At 42.8% G+C, this 15,539-nt stretch overlaps 1 protein-coding gene across 2 annotated transcripts; it reads left to right on the top strand.

Annotated features, from left to right (window-relative positions):
• The first annotated feature begins 392 nt into the window (after positions 1–392).
• On the top strand, positions 393–14,316 carry cry2 (cryptochrome circadian regulator 2). 2 transcript variants are annotated; one of them, XM_004070156.5, is made up of 13 exons: positions 393–706; positions 4,661–4,769; positions 4,848–4,990; positions 7,581–7,765; positions 8,119–8,207; positions 8,328–8,468; positions 8,550–8,675; positions 9,012–9,197; positions 9,271–9,422; positions 10,230–10,432; positions 10,604–10,684; positions 10,759–11,195; positions 11,662–14,316. In XM_004070156.5, the coding sequence occupies exons 1-12, from the start codon at positions 549–551 to the stop codon at positions 11,187–11,189; spliced, it is 2,004 nt and encodes a 667-aa protein (XP_004070204.1). In that variant the 5' UTR covers positions 393–548; the 3' UTR covers positions 11,190–11,195; positions 11,662–14,316. The 2 variants fall into 2 exon arrangements, with proteins under 2 accessions (XP_004070204.1, XP_078805108.1); XM_078948982.1 differs by having other exon boundaries at positions 10,759–11,191; positions 11,662–12,298.
• The last annotated feature ends 1,223 nt before the right edge of the window (positions 14,317–15,539 follow it).

Below are 15,539 nucleotides of genomic sequence, written 5' to 3'. Positions count from 1 at the left end.
TTTTTGGTCTTCTAGAGGTCAAACACAGATGTTGAGGTGACTGAATGGGGTTTGCCTTAATGTAAGTTGACTGAAGCAAATGATGTCATTTTTATTTTCATTGTCATTTTATCAGCTGTCATTTTATTTACAGGACCTGACAGATCTACACATGTACTACGGGGTAATTTAAGCCCGCAGGCCTCTGGGCTCCACCTGCTGAGCGCTGGTCGGATGCTGCACATGAAACGGCTCCCAATCGGAAACGTGACACAGCTTGTTTCCCCGCCACTCCACCACGCCTTCCCCAAAACCAACCAATCGAAATAGTCTTGTTTTATAATTCACGATGACGCGCCCCTGCCTGTCCAATCAACGAACAGAACCAGTGGGCTCAACTCAGGCCCCGCCTGCAGAGTTTTTACCACGCCCCCGAAAGTCGGTTTTCATTTTACAGGAGTAAAGTTTGTCGGGGTCTGCGCAGGATTTCGCCGTTCACCCCGTTCGCGATTATTATTATTTTTTACTGTCTGAAGGATTATTCTGGAATGGTGGAGTAAAAGGGAGTTATGGTGGTGAATTCTGTGCACTGGTTCCGCAAAGGTCTGCGTTTGCACGACAATCCGGCGTTACAGGAGGCCCTGAATGGAGCGGACACGGTGCGCTGTGTTTATATTCTGGACCCCTGGTTCGCTGGTGCAGCTAACGTGGGAATTAACAGATGGAGGTTTGTCACCTAATTCTCTTTACAGCCGAATTTTGAATTTAGAATTGACGCTGTTGCTGTCAAATGTAGGTTTTCAGCATTTCGTTTCATACGTATCTTTGGTTTTTGGCCTCCGTTTACGTCGGTTAGCTAGTTAGCCAAACAGAAAGAAGGCTGCATCACGAATTATTCCGCAGGAGAAACGCACACTTTAAGATTATCACCTTGCGATAGTTTTGCCTTTCGTTATATACGTAAACCTTTATATTCTTAAAATCGACTCTTGTCGTTGAGCATTTCGACGGACCGTCGACGTATTCATGTATGAATAAAGTTTTAAAGCAGACAAAACCAAACTCTTCAGTCTGTAGAGTTAACGCAGGCGCTGTGTCAACTAAACAAGCAATTAGGCTTTTTTGATATGTAAAACAACAACAACATAACTACATATTAGTTTTTCCTCAAAAGGCTGAAGTATGTAACAGATTTTGCTGGAATGACTGAGCCATGCTTCTAAGCAAAACCCGTTTCAACTCTTGTTGTCACGAGCTCTAGAGCATGGTAGCGGGAGTGTGATGGTGTTTGTATTTCAATAGATGTCAAAGCATAATCACACTTGTTTATCAATTTCATAAACCGTATATGAAGTGTGATAATTTGAAAACTGGCACTAATTTAACTGATTGAAAACTGTGATATTGCTTTTGTGCTTATGTTTTGGTCTGCGTCCACACAAATGTTCCTTTATTTTGCTCATAAATATTGGCTAAACAGCTTCTTCTTGACATTACGTGATAGAATTAAGAAATGTATTTTTTTTAACATTTTAGCTGCGCCTGTTTTATTTAAAAAAGCAAAACAAAAACGTCAAAGGTTTGTAGTGTGTACATACAAGAATCCAAATTAAAGGAGGAAAACTGTATTGAATACAAAAGTTACTAGAAAGTCACTAATCTTGTAGGATTAGGTTGAAAACTCCAAAGGCGTTGTGTTTCTGCTTTCCTGTCTGTGAATCTGGTCCCGTGGAGGCAAAAAGGGGTCATGCAGTCAGTCACACGAGGAGCAGATTCATGGAGTGATAACCGCTCAAGAACCCAATCCTGTGGACTGCATGTAGCCGCTGCAAAGCTACACGTGCTGAGCTGCTAAAACAGATGCTGAATAAATGTCCTTGTGGCGCACATGCAGCAAGACCCAGTGACCCAAAAAACCAGAGTTCATGTCCAAACAAATCATCTATCTTCAAAACCCTTTCTTTTTTTCAATAAATATTTGTTTTTTTTGAATGCAACAAAAATATTCATTCATTACCTTGACTATATGAAGTGTTTCTGCATGTTATCTTTGTTGCTAATCCTTTTAGAGTTATGGTTTGGGCCTGACGTCACCAGTTAGCTGAGAATGAAGACAGTTTTTTTGACCAACCCTGAAGGCCAAACTTCTGTCAATTTGCCTCAGCATGTGCACAGGCCCCTATTTTAGAGCAGTATTCCTTTCTCACTTTTGTTAGTGTATCGTGATCTCTTCTTAAGCAAGTGTCCATGTTTGTTTAAAAAGAAAAAATATATAGTTAAGTTTAGAGAAATAACTTTGTCCTGGCAGTGAAAAGTCTCATTTACACTCACCGGCCACTTTATTAGGTACACCTTGCTAGTACTGGGTTGGTAATCTTTGGTGGCATAGACTCAGACTTTGTTGAGTCTATGCCACCAGAGTAACTTTCCTCAAAGACTTTGGTCCATATTGACATGATGGCATCACGCAGTTGCTGCAGATTTGTCGGCTGCACATCCATGATGCCAATATCCCATTCCACCACACCGACATGGTCAGCAACAAGACTCAAGTAGGCTGCGGCGTTGTAACCATACTCAGTATGGTACTAAGCGGCCCAAAAGTGTGTCAAGAAAATATCCGCCACACCGTTACACCACCACCAGCCGGAACTGTTGATACACGGCCAGATGGATCCATGCTTTCATGAAGTTGAGACCAAATTCTGACCCCACCATCTGAATGTGGCAGCAGAAATGGAGACTCGCATCACAAACGTGAAAAGTGCAGACTTTGCTGCAAGTCCTTCAACATAAGCAGCATGAGAGAAGTGAGGCTGTTGAGCCACAGGAGACGGAAGAAACTGTGACAGCTGTCGGACGCTGCATAAGCCAGTTGGTCAGAGAAATTTTTTAGACTGGTAACAATGTGGAACCGTATTGCAGTCAATAAAAAAATGGGCGATCTTTGTTCAAATTTTTTTTTTGCATATTTAGAAAGAGAAAGTGGGAGTTTAACTTAAAGTTGAATTTTAAATACGTGTGGCCAACAACTAAATGCAACTTTGGACGCACTTAAAATACTTGAGGGCACTGCAGCAATGTTCATCTTGGCTGTAGTATATGACGTGTGTCCAACAGGTTAATGAGCAGATGAGGTCAGTTAGTTTGTAGTATTTGCTTTTGTAGTTCACTGATTCTTGACAGATGGGCGGGGGGGGGCATGTCATACATTAAAAAAAGTATTTTTTATGGATAAAACTCATGAATTTAAAATGGATTGACTTTATCACTATGTAGATCAAATGAATTGTGAGTACTAGTTTTATGTTTTGGCATATATATATTTTTTTTATTGAATGCAGTATGCTTCCATACAGTAATGGAGTTTCCTCCATACCAACAGAAATGGTTGCTGATATGGCGCCTGCAATTTTAACCGCAAGGCAGACCTCTTGGTTTCATTTATCGGCACCGACTACAATAGTCCGACTGAAATGTGTTTATTTTTGAAAATTCTGTGGAAGGTTATAGAAAAATTTTGGAAAAAATATGGAAAACCATTGCTAAAAATGTGAACGAACCTTTGTGTCAGCTTTAACCCGTCTGGCCATTCTCCTCTGACCTATGGCATCAAAAAGGCATTTCTGCCCACAGAACTGCCGCTCACTGGATATTTTCTTATTTTCTCTGTAAACCCTAGAGATGGTTGTGGGTGAAAATCCCAGTAATACTCTTCATCACCTTTCTTTCCCATTCTGATGCTCAGTGTGAACTTCAGCAGATCGTCTTGACCATGTCCACATGCCTAAATGCATAGAATTGCTGCCATGTGATTGGCGGATTAGAAATTTGTGCTGAACAGGCGTCTAATAACGTGACCAGTGAGTGTAGGCTCTTTATTTATATTCGGTTTGCAGGCATTTGCATTTCGTATCAATTAAAATTCACATTTCAAAGAAAGCATTTCAGTCTTTGTATAGAGTAGTTGATGGTGGGGCGCTTATACACTAACCAGACGAAACATAAACCTTCTAAAAATGTGGTGATACCGACCTTCTGTCAGTGAATTCTATTTTCCGGAGCCCTAAAGGGGTCGTGCGGTCGGTCACACGTGGAGCAGATTCACGGAGTGATAACGGCTCAGGCACACAGTCCTGTCAAGCACATGTAACCGCAGGAAGAGCCGCACGTGCTGATCTGCTCATGCAGATGCTGATCAAATGTCTCAGACTTTCCACCTGCTGCTGGACTCGGTGACCCAAAGCACTGCAGGTCACTTCATAATGAAAATGTGTCAATTGTGACAGATCCTAAAAATACCACATTTTTGCAGACAAGCTTTTGGAAAAAGATTGCTGCTCAGATGAGGTAAACGAATAAAGTCGTACGTCACAAACACTTTTTTTTTTTTTAAAGGGCAATTTTTTGTCCGCTCCTGATTCACAACAATTTGAATAAAGAAATGCGCAGAAACCCCAGTTTCATTGGAGTGGGTCTTTAAATTGGAAAAAGGGAAAAGATTGAGTCAGTGTTTTTTAAGAGCGATGTCTGCGTGTGACTCATACCAGGAGCTTCCGCCTAAAAGCCACAAACCTGTGGTTCTTCTGGTTTGGTGGTGGAGTGAGTTGTGCAGAGGAGAACTTGTTGGAATCTGAGCAACAGAGAGGCAAACTCTGCTCTTCTCCTGTGTTGTTTTCAGGTTTCTGCTGGAGGCTCTGGAGGATCTGGACTGCAGTCTGAAGAAGCTCAACTCCAGGCTGTTTGTGGTCAGAGGACAGCCGACGGATGTCTTTCCCAGACTTTTCAAGGTCTGCCCTCGGATCATCCTCTCTGGTTTTAAACCAAATCTATATTTTGTGACTCTGCTTTCGTCTGCTTCGCTGCAGGAGTGGAACGTGACCCGGCTGACATTCGAGTATGACCCAGAGCCTTATGGGAAGGAGCGGGACGGCGCCATCATCAAGATGGCCCAGGAGTTCGGCGTGGAGACGGTGGTCAGGAACTCGCACACGCTCTACAACCTGGACAGGTGTGGAACATCTCTACAGCAGACATTATGCTCAGTCAGGAAGTTCCTGCTGGGACTTTTTATTTACAAATTCACAATAACTTTGTTCTGTTTCAGAGCTAAGCCCTTTGGCATTCTGTACTGAAAATAGTTAAAGTTTCGCAGACTTTTTTCCACTTTAAAAGTAAAACTAACATGACCGACAGGGTGCACGGTGGCGCAGTGGTTGGCTCTCTTGCCTTACAGCAAGAAGGCCCCCGGTTCAAGTCCTGGCTGGGGGACCTGAAACAGAACATCAATGGGGGGACCTTACAGTGTGGAGTTTGCATGCGTGGGTTCTCTCCGGGGTCTCTGGCTTCCGCCCACTGTCCACAAACATGCTTCATAAGTCAATTGGCAGCTCTATAAATTGTGTGAGTGTGAATGCGGGTGTGTGATTTCGGTCCTGTGACAGACAGGCGAACTGTCCAGGGTGTCCCCTGCCTTCGCCCACAAGTGGCCGGGATAGGCTCCAGCAGCCACGTGACCCCAAAAGGGACAAACGGAACGAGATGAATGAATGAAAAAAAGATGAATGACCAACAGAAAACACTCCAGACAATTTCAACATTTTCTCTGCATTTAACAAACGTCAACATTCATTGATTTAGTTTATTTTAAGATGATTTATTTATTATTTATCTATTTATTTAATTGGGACTATCCATAGATATAAATATGTAGCTTAAGAGGTTAGAAAATCCAGACTAAATTTCACAATAAAAGCACATCACGACTTATACACGGCTATTTGACAATAGCGGGGAGTTAAACATCGATGTTTTGAGGACTGGTTATCTTAGGGGGGGGGTTTAAAGTTTTGTAATGAGGGACATTCCCTCACAAAGAGAGGGAGACTGCTCCAGATGGGACTGACTTCTACAGAAAAGAGCATTTAAGGCTGTTTCTCTTTTTGGGACTTCATCCTCCTCAAACTGTGATCTCTGTTTGATCAAGAATCATGGAAATCCATGTAACGCCTTGAAAATGAAACAAGCAAACGTAAAGTGTTTAATGTGTTTGGCTTTGTCAGCTTCTTCTGTAATTGTGTAACATGAAATGTGCTCCTCATAGAGGAAATCCTTTTTTATTGGTCATTCCTGAGAAGAAAAGTAAAAAGTGAAAGGCTCAGCACTGAAGCCAACAACCCCTTGAGAACATGTCCTACTGCCTCAGATGTGATGCAGGTTTAGGTTTAAGATCTTAACAATGTTTTTGTGAGGGAAATATTTGCTGAAGGACACTCATTGAAGTTCACGTTTGGGTCTTTGATGAAGATTAGCGTTACTTTACTCTCTGCACAGAGATGTTTTTGGCTGTAAGTGAACTGAGTGAACCACCATGAACCATATATGGGGTCTCCCTAGTGTCCTCCTGTAGTTACTGCAGCTCACACCGCCTTGCATGTGCGTGGTCAGGTGGCCGTGTGGAGGCAGATTACAGGACTTTCTCCACGCGCTGGCCTGCAGAGGACGGAGCTGCATGTTGCATAAGCACTGGAGCTTTAGAGGAAGAGTGTCGTGGGAGGAGGCGGCTGCCGGGGGCTGCGTGGCTTTAACGTGGATGCGTGTCTAGCTTGTTGATGGACTGTGTAAAAACAGCTTTTGCTAACAAACATCTCGTCAGGTTGAGATGCAGAAAACCAGAAAGCTTGTCTGAAAAGATGAAGGCTCTAAATCCGTGTTCCCCATCAGTTTTCAGGACCGGTTTAATGTTTTTTCACAGACCGATCTGTACGTGGCTAAAGTGGCCATCTGTTGTTGTGTTTTTTTCCCCCCAGTTTCCCTTAATGTTTGAGGGTTACGTTTATCTTCATCCTCTGTAACAAATCTCCAGCTGCTTTCATTTTGTTTGCTGGGTTTCATGCTAGAACCATTAAAATGGGATAAAGATTTTCTCTAGATCAGTGGTCCCCAACCTTTTTGTCACCGCGGACCGGTACAACGCAAGACATGTTTACCGCAGACCAATGGGGGTGTGGTGGGGGGGTTGAGGTGCAACGCAAGACACGTTTACCGTGGACCGGGGGTGGTATTTTCTCTTTGTTAATAATAATAAAAATAATAATAATGAACGTAAATCCACTGTGTAGTCATGTGCAACTTTATTAGCGGTGTCCTCGTAGCGTCACACCAACAACAGAACATCACATGAGCAACATCGTTTTTACCCCAAGCGATACACTCTGGTTGCTATGGTAAGTGTGACTGATGTAACAGAGAGAATCCGGTCACTTTTCAAAATAAACGTTTTTTTTTAAAAAAAAAAACAATAAAATGGAAATTATTTTTTCTTTCTGTGCGCCTGGTACCCGGTGCCAAGTGTCCCGCGGACCGGTACGGGGCCGCGGCCCGGTGGTTGGGGACCACTGCTCTAGATCACCCATAACTGTCAAAGTGGAAGCTACAAAATCAGACACCAACTTCAGCCGCGTCTTACTTTTAAGCTGTGGCAGAAATATATAAAAACAAAAAGGGTCACTAAAACAGTAATTTTCTGAGTATAGTAATAAACTTGAATCCACCATTTGAACACAGAAGTTCCTCACTTTTCTTCGTCTATGTGTCTGCAGGATAATCGAGTTGAACAACAATAGCCCTCCTCTGACCTTTAAGCGCTTTCAGACCATCGTCAGCAGGCTGGAGTTGCCGCGGCGACCGCTGCCGGCCATCACCCAACAGCAGATGGACAGTTGTCAGAGGCAAATAGGAGACAACCACGACCAGCTCTACAGCATCCCCTCACTGGAGGAGCTGGGTAAGCCTTTAAACATATTTAAGGTTTTTTTTGGGGGGGTCGATTCCTTCTTTTTTAAAGGAATTTACCTTCAGAAAACTTTTCGTCTGCAGCTGATGCAGAACTTTTGTGTTTTAGGACTTTGTAGAGTTAAATAAGAAGCTTGACCTTTGAAAGCTCTGTTTTCACTCAAACACATGCATAAGCATCCAGCCTAAGTTTGTCATTTTCTGAAAAAAAGGGGACTGTTTGTGTGAAAGTCTTTGGTTGAAAAAGTCTGTTTTAAAAAAAGGAACTTAACTGATTGCTGCTGCTTCAGAAAATGTTTTCCTCCGTTTGTTTCTGAGCTAACCTGCAGGTAAACTTGTGTCCAGGTTTCAGGACGGAGCGCCTGCCTCCTGCTGTGTGGCGGGGGGGCGAGTCGGAGGCCCTGGACAGGCTAAGCAAGCATTTGGATAAGAAGGTAACCCGAGTCCTGCAGACTCTGGACATTCTGTGTGGTTTGGTTTGACTGAAACTGATCGGCAGCGTGAAGATGAAGGCTGAAACAGCTCCAAGCTCCTCCCCTTGTCCTCGTCCTCAGGTTTGGGTCGCCAGTGTTGAGCACACTCGGGTCAACAAGTGCTCTCTGTACGCCAGCCCGACGGGCCTCAGCCCCTACCTGCGCTTCGGCTGCCTGTCCTGCAGAGTTCTGTACTACAACCTCCGAGAGCTGTACATGAAGGTGAGGAGCAGCTCCTCTGAAATCACCTGATTTTTAGCTCCCCGTGTGAAAGTGGACCTCTGGTTTCTGGTTTCTCCTCAGCTGAGGAAACGCTGCAGTCCTCCTCTGTCACTGTTTGGTCAGCTCTTATGGAGGGAGTTCTTCTATACGGCTGCAACCAACAACCCCAACTTTGACCGTATGGAAGGAAACCCCATCTGTGTGCAGGTGAGCTGCTCCGTCTGTTTCTGACAAACGTCCTGAATTCCAGCGGGTAACTGATACACTGAGTCAGGGTTGGAAAGCAGCATCTTTTTTATTATTTTCCTCAGGGATTCTTTGATTATTATTTATTCAGTTTAGAGAAGAGATGTAACATCTCCATCAGCTGCTTCCCCCGAAGGCTGGAAAACCAGACCAGTCTAATTTTTGAGGCTTCACTTCATCAGAAATGACCCGAGCATCACTGCAGAACCCTGCTGAAACAAAGCAGATGCTTCCGTTTCCCCAGTTTAATGTTACATTGGAAACCTTCAGTTGACCTGATCTCCTTTGGGCCTCCAGATCCCATGGGACCAGAACCCAGAGGCTCTGGCCAAATGGGCAGAAGGACGGACCGGTTTCCCCTGGATTGATGCCATCATGACGCAGCTCAGACAGGAAGGCTGGATCCACCACCTTGCGCGGCACGCCGTGGCCTGCTTCCTCACCAGAGGAGACCTCTGGATCAGTTGGGTGAGCGGCATGAAGGTGGGTGTTTTTTTGTCGTCTTGGCGCCCCCTGCTGGATAGGCCCTGTCCTCACGGTGCCGGTGATCCTGCAGGTGTTTGAGGAGCTGCTGCTGGACGCAGGCTGGAGCGTGAACGCCGGCAGCTGGATGTGGCTGTCCTGCAGTGCCTTCTTCCAGCAGTTCTTCCACTGCTACTGCCCCGTGGGCTTCGGGAGGAGAACTGACCCGTCAGGAGACTACATCAGGTCATCCTAAGTTTATTCAGAGCAAAGCAGAGCATGTGTTTGTGGATGTAGAAGGATCCCAGCTAAGGGCTGGACTGAGTATCTGAGTACTCGGATATTTGCAATCTAGAAAAATCAGGTAGCCTCCAAGATCTTCATAAAAGTAGTAGAGTATAGTAAAAAAATACACTCAGACGATGTAATTATCGCTTTAATTTGTGGATTCATGTTGGATTTTAAGTATATTAACAAAATAAATCGAAAGGCGCTACTGTTGTTGGAAGTAAATAAATCTTCAAAATGTTGCTGAAGGTTCTTGTTTTCAAACTGTCAGGTGTTTTTGTAGATGAAAAAAATGAAACTTAAGTTCCTTTTAATCAAATAAGTTCTAAAAAAAAATTTGTTTAAAAAATAGTCGAAAGTTTGAATACAAAAATGCAGTAAATATGAAATCTAAAAAAAATCAAGTCAATTGAGCGTTTCCAATCCATGTTATATAAAAATAATCAAATTTTAAAAACCAAAAAGAGGCACAAAAAAAAGAAAAAATATGTAAACACCTTTTTAAATGAAAATTATGACAATATGTCGGCGTCATATATCCTCTCCTCTTTTTAAAATAAAAGTATAATTGATGGTGATTAAAAACATATTTTATTTTCATCCATCCAATGAATAGACGCACACATAGCCGCCGTTCCAACATAGTATGTTAAATTGTAAAAATTTGCGGTTTGATCTGTGAATCGTTGATCTGAGTGAATGGAATCGGATCACCGCCTAGGTAGCGATCCACAGCTGTGGTAACCGGTCCCCATTTCCCTGCAGGCGTTACATCCCGATCCTGAAAGACTTTCCCAACCGCTACATCTACGAGCCGTGGAACGCCCCGGAATCGGTGCAGAAGGCCGCCAACTGCGTGGTGGGGGTGGATTACCCCAAACCTATGGTCAACCACGCCGAGAGCAGCCGGCTCAACATCGAACGCATGAAGCAGGTCTACCAGCAGCTGTCCCACTATAGAGGACTGAGTAAGTCTCCTGAACCCAAACCACTTCTCATTCACCTCAGAAATCCAGCAGAACCTCTTTAGAACCTCCTTCAGATGAAAGTTCTGTTTGATGACGCAAAGCTGCTGCTAGAATCTCATCCTGCCAATCTCAGCTGGAGCTGCAGTGTTTTCAGTGTGCTCACCGTTTCAGGTCTGCTGGCATCTGTGCCGACCATCCAGGAGGAGGCGGAGCCTCCGATGACGGATGAGTCTCAGGCCAGCAGCGGTCCAGGTAGGCATAGAGGGAGATGTGTGAGAGGTTGATAGAGACGTTCCTGCACGTGTTCTGACTGCTGCTTCTGTTAGACTCTCCTCACCGAGATCCGGCAGACGACGAAGCAGCTGGCAGCTCCACTTTTCCCGACTCCTCTACTTCAGCTGCTCCGCAAGACAAGGAGGACTCCGCTCACTGCTACCACGCCCACCAAGTCTCCGCCCACAGTCCCTGCACCTCCTCAGATTCCTCTGCACACGGCCCCCACGACAGATCCAAACCCAGCTCGCCCTCCTCCTCCTGTCACACCATGTCTCCTTCTCCCAGCCCATCTACTCAGACCTCCCCCAGGAGGAGCAGCAGCTCACGGAAGGAGCGGCGAAGCCAGAGGCAGAAAGCACGACACGTCTGCTCTTCATCAGTCAGAGACAACCAGAGGGAGGTAGAAGAGGAGAGGATGGAGGAAGAGATGGAGGACAGCGAGGAGAGGATGGAGGAGGAGGCAGCAGGGCAGCAGCAGTGAAGGCAGGTGAGCAGAAGACAGGCTTCTAGAATAATAGGAGGGTTTTTTAAGGGTTTAAGAGCAGGAGGCTCCTGCCTCCTTTTCACTTCATAGTTGCTTTAGATTCTTGATCATCTGTGGAAGTTAAAGCTCCAGATGATCCTCCAGATCAGGGCTGCTCATTCCTGGTCCTGGAGATCTACCACCCTGACTGTTTTCCAGATCTCCAAGTGCTGCTAGCTATTGATTAGTTCAATCTGATGTCTCCTTGATTAAATGAAGACGCCTGGTCCAGCTCATCAGCAGCGAGCAGTGCAGGGAGAGCTGGAGAACAGGCAGGGTGGTAGATCTGCAGGACCAGGAAGGAGCAGGCCTGCTCCAGATCATTCAGAAGCTCTCCTCAAACTGAAATCTCTAGTGGGTGTCAGGAAAAAGCATCAGAGCAGATGGACTTTTGGTTTTCTCAGCTTCATCATGACTGCACTGTCTGCAGGTGAAGGTGACCTTCATCACCCAGGAGCTGTGATCTCCACAGGATGGATGCCACGCAACAGGACATGAAGGGCAGAGCAGCTGATGGACTTCAGAAAAAGATCTGTTGAAATGAAACATCTGACAAATCTGACATCAGAGGCTCTGGTTCTGCTGCTCTTCATGCTCAGGAACTGGAACTGGAAGTCGTCTTTATTTTTGATTCTCTTAGTCTTATATTTGTGGACGGGTGAGGTTTCTGTTTCTGAACCTCAGATCTTCTGCCGTCTGGATCCGATTTCACATCAGTTTAGCGACGAAGACGTTCAGAGCCAGAAAAACGGCCTCAGTCGCACTCTAGCAGCATCTGAGCTCCAAAAGAAAACCTGGTTTTTCTCAGGAGGAGCAAGCACAAGTCGAGCACCTTTTCTTTAGAAAAACATCTGAAAAACTGGAACTGCAGGAGGTTCCTCACCTCTTTCATTTTTTAAATTCAGCTCCGATCACTTCGGTAGCTTTGAAAATCAGTTTTATTGTTCTGCTAAAACTTCGATTCATTAAAAAAGTTTAAAAGTTAAACAATTCATAAATAAATTGAAAAATACTGTCGTACATTTCACTTCTCTTCTGCTGAAAACAGGAAAACAAATCTACCAAAAGATCAATCAAATTTAGATTTACTGTTTTTTTCCCCCCAGTTACATTTAAATGTAAGTGGCAGAAAACGTGCATCAAAGAGCGCCGTTGGGTCGGTCCAAAGCAAGGCAAAACAAACCAGAAACAGAACCGGGGAAGAAGGCTGTGTTTTTGGACAGGTGGGGGGGTCAAACAGGACAAAAGAAAAACATAAAAGACGCAAACAAAAAACACACAAAACCAACTAGTGTCTGCAGGGTGAGAAGTAGAGAAGAAAAAGTTTTAAAGTCCCTCTGGGATCCTCTTCATCTCCTCAGACGCCTTCCCAGTGGTCTTTTAATGATGGTTATGCCGTTTTTAGCCAAAATTAAAAAAAAGGTTTTCTACAACATGGTTTCTGTAGAGCGGCAGGACTACATTCGAAATTCACCTCTGAGTTGTGGGTGGGACTCCTGGCACAAAGCAACCCCGCCCCCCCCTTTCCCTCTGTTGATAATAGCATCAGAAATACAATCTTTTATACGGCAATTTTTCCATCTGCTCCTGATTCACAACAATTTAAAAACAATGCAAATAATAATAATAAAAAAAATACTTTATATATGCCACAAGAACTATTCTGACTAAGGAGGCAGAGGTGTCGACCTTCATTCCTCATGGATAAGGACAATAACAGACGAGCACTTTTCAGGCTGACGGCACAGCATATAGGCTGTTCCATCACTCCGTTTACAAAATTCTTGCACTTAGGAACAAACGGGCGCCAGGACAGACATTTGTGAAAAACTCTACCAAAGGTGACAGTTAAAGAGCTGCTGCTCTGACACGTTGGGCCCAAACGGATTTATGGTTCTGTTTCCTCTCGGTTTTGTCCTCCGCAAATACGTACACCTGTTCATATGGAAATGTCCTGAAAGTCCTGATTATTTTTGCTAACCGCAGTGATGTTTTCATAGTGTGTCAGATGGTGTCTCCTCGCTCGTTTGTCATTAAGCACATTAACACAAACACTATATTAACACTTTACTCGTAGATCCTAGCTGCAACTGAAATATGCTTTTTGGGATTTATTTTCCTTATATTTATCAGTTTGTAGATACAATTTGTAAATCTGTATTTTTGCTTTTAAGATGGAATGTTTTTTTCTAATTGTTATTCCAAAAGTGTCCACTAGGGGGCCCCAGATTCAGCAGGAGGTCAGGGTGCAGAAATTTTTACTTTTACCGTTTTGCAAAGGTTAAAACAGTTCATATTCAAGCAGAAATATCTTTTTTTTAAACATTTTCTCGTAATAATTTGTGATTTGTAATATTTTGGTTTCAAAAGGGAAGAAAAACGTTTTCCTTTTTGAGAATCCAAAGACAGAAAAATATTTTTATTCTATTTATGCTGGTTGGAGCAAAAAAGGTTTTCTCCTAAAAAAATATAAATTTGTTTGTAGAAATAAAGCTTTTCTTTTTATTTATAATCACATATAAAATAAATAATCAACTTTATTTAGTTCAGATTTGAAAACTGTCCCTAAGAGCAATAAACCCAAAGCCAAAATAATGAAATTAATCATAAAACAAGTGAAATTTTGTGTACATTTTCTTTCCTTATATCATTTATTTTAGACACGTTGCACAATGCATAAAACATGTTTCCTGTTTCTTTTGTTTAAAAATCCAAGCTTTTTAAAATAACAGATGAACGAAAATGCAGCAAAGTTTGAGATGAGGCTTTCCCACTTCATTTCAGTTATAGATGAATGATTTACTTCATTCGTTTTTTCTTTTATTGATTAAAAAGTATAACGAACTGAAACTTTTTTATCAGTTCAGTTGGACTCTTTCATTCCGCAGATGCCCATCATGCCGCTCACTGTCATCTTTTAGGTTTGGAAAATAACAAAGTCTCTTATCATTTTAAAAACTGACTCTAGCAACCTTGAAATCCCACTGTCCCCGAATGCCACACAAGCCCTGTTCTCCTGCAATGATATTTATTTGTTTTGTAAAAATATATTTTCAATAAAATGGGCGAATTAATTAAAATTAAAGTCTGAGTTTGTCGTAATTGTTTGTACCTTGGGGTGTGTTGGGGCGCCATAGGGTGTAAAAGACGGTTTAAATATGTTTTTACAGACTAAATTAATTTCTCCTTTTGTGTCCTCTATACTCTAGAATCCACTTTTTTTAAAGTTTCTTTTAACTTTTCGATGGTTTCTCTTGTGTTTGATCAGTCTCCGACATTTAATACTCTGGTTTTGATTTCAGAACTGTGTCCATGAATGAAACTCTTCTTGTTACAACACGGGAAAATTTAGATATGTGGACATGTAGTGTTAATGTTGATGATTAAACACGTTTGTGTTGTTACATACAGACATCTTAACGTCTATATTAAAGTATGTTTTAATATGCAAGTGTTAGGAAAATAATGAGGTGTTAAAGATTGTGCTAAAAACATAAATTCTTAAATAATTAAAGAATTTTCAAATTAAAAAAATAAGATCTTTATACTTCATTAAATGCATTAGAATTTGTGTTTACAGTGGATCAACTTGGGCTATTGTATTTATACATTCAAATGTTACAAATGTTCCATTTTTTTATTTTTATTTTAGTATTTTCTTGGTGACCTAAACTATTTCCTCTGCTACGTTAAATCTGTAATTTAAAGACCCACTCTGATAATCTTGAACCCTTTCTCAAATTATTCCCGGTGGTCTTAATTGTGATGATGCTGTTTTTAGCCAAAATCCAAAAACCTGTCATTTTCTAGGGGACATATGTCTGCAGAGTGGCAGGAGTTCTTCAGTAATTCACCTCTGAGTTGTGGGTGGGGCTGTCGGTGTGATGTATCCCTGCCTTCATTTCCCATCATCCCTGTGAGAAAAAGCTGTAAGCCCACACATGCAACATAAACGGGGAGTAACATTGGGGCGATCCAGCTGTACAGTTTAAATCCAGATTCCAGCTCAGTTTAGGAAAACAAAGACGTACATGAATCTATTTGTCTGCAGTGGGATGCAGCAGAACGGAGCGGAGCAGGAAGCTTGTTTGCCCGCCCATTGTGGGATCCACGTCACTGCTAAAGGCTTTTTCTTGAACGCCATTTTTTCGTCTTCTCCCGATTCACAACATTTTGAACAAAGAAATACTTAGAAATGCAATTTTATGCCTAATTTTCTTTGAATACGTTCTCCATCGTGACAAAAATGCCATTCTCCAGATTTTCATTGTGTTTCATTGTGTTTCATTGGTGTTTAAAGGTCGTTTC

Source organism: Oryzias latipes, chromosome 6, assembly GCF_053564925.1.
Source record: "Oryzias latipes strain Hd-rR chromosome 6, Olatipes_Hd-rR_3.1".
Classification (NCBI taxonomy): Eukaryota; Metazoa; Chordata; class Actinopteri; order Beloniformes; family Adrianichthyidae; genus Oryzias; species Oryzias latipes.
This window is presented reverse-complemented; position numbering and strand designations above follow the sequence as displayed.

Excerpts from the sequence above, each read along its gene's own strand:
- cry2 (XM_004070156.5), top strand. The coding sequence starts at position 549 with ATGGTGGTGAATTCTGTGCACTGGTTCCGCAAAGGTCTGCGTTTGCAC. Across the intron at positions 4,770-4,847 it reads TCTTTCCCAGACTTTTCAAG|GAGTGGAACGTGACCCGGCT; the intron begins GTCTGCCCTCGG and ends GCTTCGCTGCAG. Across the intron at positions 8,676-9,011 it reads GAAACCCCATCTGTGTGCAG|ATCCCATGGGACCAGAACCC; the intron begins GTGAGCTGCTCC and ends TTGGGCCTCCAG.